Genomic DNA, 4734 nt, shown 5'->3' with positions numbered 1-4734 from the left:
ATGCCGTCAGCACAATCTAAAAATAAAGTTTAATAGCAGCATTTGACCGTCTACATTCCCTCTTTTGTTTCCTCCTTTGATTTAGCCGTTTGTTCTTCTTCCTTTGCCTCCATAACTTTTGATTGATCACAACTTTGTAATGCCCCACTGAGGCCATTGTATTGTGACAAATTGCTTCACACCTAACCCACAGTAAATGATTGAAAGTTGCTTTTCAGTACGTGTGTTGTGTCTTACTCAGCTAGTTTGTCACATATGCTCCAGTGGGGCAGTAGTGTGGGATGATTTTGACAGTACAGGAACTGGGTGTTTTAAGACAGCGCTGTTATGCCTCCCAACAACAAAACAATGTGGTTGGTCAGTCGAGATGTTAGACTGCTCACTAACCCATCCACAACCAAACAGTACCTACTGTACCGAGGATCCAACAGGACAAGCATCTGCTTCGGGCTTGAGTATTAACCTAATTAAATAGACAGAAGGGACTTATGGTTAGGAGAAATGGCATTGTGTACTGCCATGCTGGTATCACTGTAAATACTCATAAAACTCTTAGGCTCAAATCACAACTGTGGTTATAGGGCTTTAGTTTACCTCCAATCAGTAGATCAACAATGTGTAGCTTCTTGTGCTTGTTAACATGTTAACATACGGCATCTCTACAGACTCAATCGACCATCTTAAAATGGAAAAAGCAAGTTAAAACATTAAAATGTGTAATATTATGTAGCAATCTAAACTGCTGCCTCCACACCATTGTCTCAAATTTGTAGGCTCACACTCTTGGAACACAAGGCTGGACCTAATACAATATAAGTGTTTTATTTAGTCAAATGGCCCCTTGAATGTTTCTTGCATCTATTCAGGCTTTCGGTCAACACATTGTTAATTTCACTGCAAATCCAATTTAGCGAGGAGGACAGTCAAGGGGGCCCTTCATGACATTTTCTCCACCCAAAGGGTACACTAGAGGGCACTTTGTCATCTGGACAAAGCGCACCATAGGGGGCACTTAAAAACTTTTTGTTAGGCTCTGTTTCACATGTTTTTTACTGAAAGGGGACAAAAAAGGGCAATGCAACAAAAAAGCGATTTATTCAATTCGTCACATCCTGCGTAATATCCTCTCCATTTTAAGGGAAATTTACTGCAATAGGCTTTTAACATTTACTTGGAAAAAAGGGAATCTTATGGACCGAGAACTACTTTTCAAATCTTCTATCATTTTCAATGGTTTGTTTTGACTCCTTTTCCACTCTGCGTCAGTTTTTTTGCCTGTGCTCAGAAAATGCCCCACCATGACAAAAATGTAATAATCCTGTAACTACTTTGTCTCTCTGGGCAATTCTGTTTTTGTCAGGATGAAGGGGAACCCCTTAAGATCATTGTTTAAAAATCAGTTCATATGTTACTGGTGAAGAAATAAACCAAAACAACCTCCCAAAAATTGTGTATCACGTAAAATAAATGTATGTATAAATGGTCTTCACTGTCTAGTTTTCTTTGTCCAAGTTATTGGGAAGAAGGAACAGGTCAGAAGCAGCAGGGCTGATGACAGACTAAATTAATGAGGGCGGGGCAGATGATCACAATGGCTGTGTCACGGTCTGGGTCTGCTTTGCGGCTTATTTTGTAGTTTTCATGTCTCTCGTGTTCCTGGGTAACTTCACTTCCTGCCTTGTCCTTTGGTTGCCTGATTGATTCCACCTGTGTCCAATCACCTGCACCTCCCTTTTGTATTTAAGCCCTGTGTGCCAGTTGTCCTTTGTCACGTCATTGTCTAATGTCAGTCGTTGTTGGAGCACGTCTTGATTTTGGTTTGGAATAAAGAGCACTGGTTTTTTTGAAAACTCTGCGTTTGGGTCCTGCTTTCCGCCTGCACCAGCATCCGGCCCTGACAGGCTGGAAACAAAATAAAACCAGTAGAAAAAAAATAAGACAAGACACATGAGAAGTTTAAAAATAAAAAATGAAAGCAGTACAGACTAAACCTGATATAAAAACATAAAATAAAGGGGAAACACCAACACAAAACTCAAGGCTGCATGCAGGTTATCATGCCGGTTCCATTAATATTCATAAGCCTGAACAATTTGCATTTTCCTGTTGTTTTAACAAAAGAATTCTCAAGGTTGTTCAAAGTATATATTCACCTGCAGTGCGATTAAAAAAGGCAGTTGCCTGTTGAGTCGAAAATCTACTTTTGACATTGGAACTCTATAAATAATTTGACCAAGCTAGCCATCATTTATCAAGATATTACTTTTGTGGTCTTTACATCAGTCAATCGTATTAAAATATTATCTTGACAATTGAAGGCTATTTACTCAGCAACATATTTAAACAGCTTTGGCAATGTTGATAAACTACAACTGTTTTCTGTGCAAGCCGTTTCTTGTGGGAATGAGACAGCATCAAAAAGTCATTGCTTTGCAATTTTTAAAATCTGACATTATTTAGCTGCTGCTGAGGACATTTGCAGAACTTTTTGACATACATCCATTAATTGCCCTGAACAAAATACTGGTCTCACAAAGTCAATCTGATGTCTTTTTGGTTGAGAACATTCTAGATGTCTAGTTAAACACGACCCACCCAAAAAGCCTTCTGTGTTGATTTGTCTAATTACCAGAGATAACCCACCATGTTGAAACAGTATGTTTGTCTGCAGGGTGCTCCTCTGAGAGGTTTATTTAGGCTGAGCAGTCTGGACCACTACCCATAATACTCCTGCAGACACACCTGTATCGGAAAGTATAAAGAGTCTGGACTGAGCTGAGTCCAACATCAACCTTCAAGGAGTCTCCCCACATCAGCTCCACAGCCACCAGCCCAAACGTGAAGATGACTCCCACTGCCAGCCTGCTGCTGCTGCTTCTGCTCGGCCTCTCAGAAGCATTTCCTCTCGTTGATGAAGAAAGCAAAACAAATGACCAAACAGACAAAGATGACAAAGTCGATATCAGCACCAGGATTCTGAACTCCAATAAAGGCAGTAATGCGATGCTGCTGGAAGGAGACTTGTTGGTCCCCACTACCAGAAACGCAATGAAGTGCTTTTCCCAGCAGTGCCTCTGGAAGAAGGGCTCCAACGGCCTGGTGACGATTCCCTTCATCATCAGCAGTGAGTTCAGCAGTGCAGAGGGGCAGGTGATCGACACGGCCTTGAAGTCCTTCCACAGCAGGACCTGCATCCGCTTTGTTCCCCGTGGTTACGAGAACGACTACATAAGCTTTGAGAACAGAGATGGATGCTACTCTTCTCTGGGCAGAATAGGTGGTCAACAGGTAGTCTCTATCAACAGACAGGGCTGCGTCTACCACGGCATCGTCCAGCATGAGGTCAACCACGCTCTGGGCTTCAATCACGAGCAGTGCAGGAGCGACCGTGATAGCTACGTCCGGATCAACTGGGAGAACATTGACCCTCAGAGTGCCTACAACTTCCAGAAACTGGACACCAACAACCTGAACACTCCCTACGACTACTCCTCCGTCATGCACTATGGAAGAACCGCCTTTTCTATGAATGGGATGGACTCCATCACTCCCATCCCCAACGCAAGCGCCCAGATCGGCCAGAGGATCGACATGTCCTACTGGGATATCAAGAGAATCAACATCCTTTATGGGTGCTAACAACAAAGCTTCCAATCTGTTCTGATCCAAAGTTATCAACTAGAAACATATTTCCGTAATCTAATTCATCGAAAGCAACAAGAACCTGAGTTCATTAGCAACTACAGATTTTACTTCCTGTGACCATATTTTATCCCTCATGACTACAATACCTGTAATGCCGTCAGCACAATCTAAAAATAAAGTTTAATAGCAGCATTTGACCGTCTACATTCCCTCTTTTGTTTCCTCCTTTGATTTAGCCGTTTGTTCTTCTTCCTTTGCCTCCATAACTTTTGATTGATCACAACTTTGTAATGCCCCACTGAGGCCATTGTATTGTGACAAATTGCTTCACACCTAACCCACAGTAAATGATTGAAAGTTGCTTTTCAGTACGTGTGTTGTGTCTTACTCAGCTAGTTTGTCACATATGCTCCAGTGGGGCAGTAGTGTGGGATGATTTTGACAGTACAGGAACTGGGTGTTTTAAGACAGCGCTGTTATGCCTCCCAACGACAAAACAATGTGGTTGGTCAGTCGAGATGTTAGACTGCTCACTAACCCATCCACAACCAAACAGTAACAGGATTTTGATGGTCAGCTGGAGCGAGTGGTGGTGCTGGGTCAAACTTGGATAGGAGACTACTGGTATGCACCACTGAATATTGAAGCGACATGCTGCTCTGCACTGGTGGACACTGGTTCATCAGCAAACCTAGGACTCACCACTCACCCGTATCAAAAGCAAAGCTTTGTATGGTTCCCAGTGGAACAAATACACGGAAGGCATCTGCCCTCAGGGCAAGGCAGATGCTTGCTAAAATGTACAACGTCTCAATGGCAATAGCTCATGTGTCCACCTGCTTCTATGCAAGACTCCTCTTTATAGACTCCTCAGCCTTCAATACAGTCATCCTACACAAAATTTAGAGTAAAACTCCTCACTCTGGGTCTGACACCTGCCCTCTAACAACTGGATGCTGAACGGGAACAGGAGTGTAGTGTACACTGTAAAAAAAAACTAAAAAGAAGGTCAAATGACTGACAGCAGCGGCTGCCAAACAAAAAACATAAAATGAAGGTAAAATAACTTAATTCAAATGAAGTGCGAAA

At 42.4% G+C, this 4734-nt stretch overlaps 1 protein-coding gene across 1 annotated transcript; it reads left to right on the top strand.

Annotated features, from left to right (window-relative positions):
• The first annotated feature begins 2420 nt into the window (after nucleotides 1–2420).
• On the top strand, nucleotides 2421–3877 carry LOC119212976 (high choriolytic enzyme 1-like). Its single transcript, XM_062560085.1, has one exon. The coding sequence runs from the start codon at nucleotides 2845–2847 to the stop codon at nucleotides 3637–3639; it is 795 nt and encodes a 264-aa protein (XP_062416069.1). The 5' UTR covers nucleotides 2421–2844; the 3' UTR covers nucleotides 3640–3877.
• Nucleotides 3878–4734: the final 857 nt, after the last annotated feature.

Source organism: Pungitius pungitius, chromosome 21 (assembly GCF_949316345.1).
Source record: "Pungitius pungitius chromosome 21, fPunPun2.1, whole genome shotgun sequence".
In the NCBI taxonomy this organism is placed as follows: Eukaryota; Metazoa; Chordata; class Actinopteri; order Perciformes; family Gasterosteidae; genus Pungitius; species Pungitius pungitius.
The sequence above is the reverse complement of the archived record's forward strand: the minus strand, read 5'-3'. Positions and strand labels throughout refer to the sequence as shown.

Bases quoted from the DNA above. Each gene is read 5' to 3' on its own strand.
- LOC119212976 (XM_062560085.1), top strand. From the start codon at position 2,845: ATGACTCCCACTGCCAGCCTGCTGCTGCTGCTTCTGCTCGGCCTCTCA.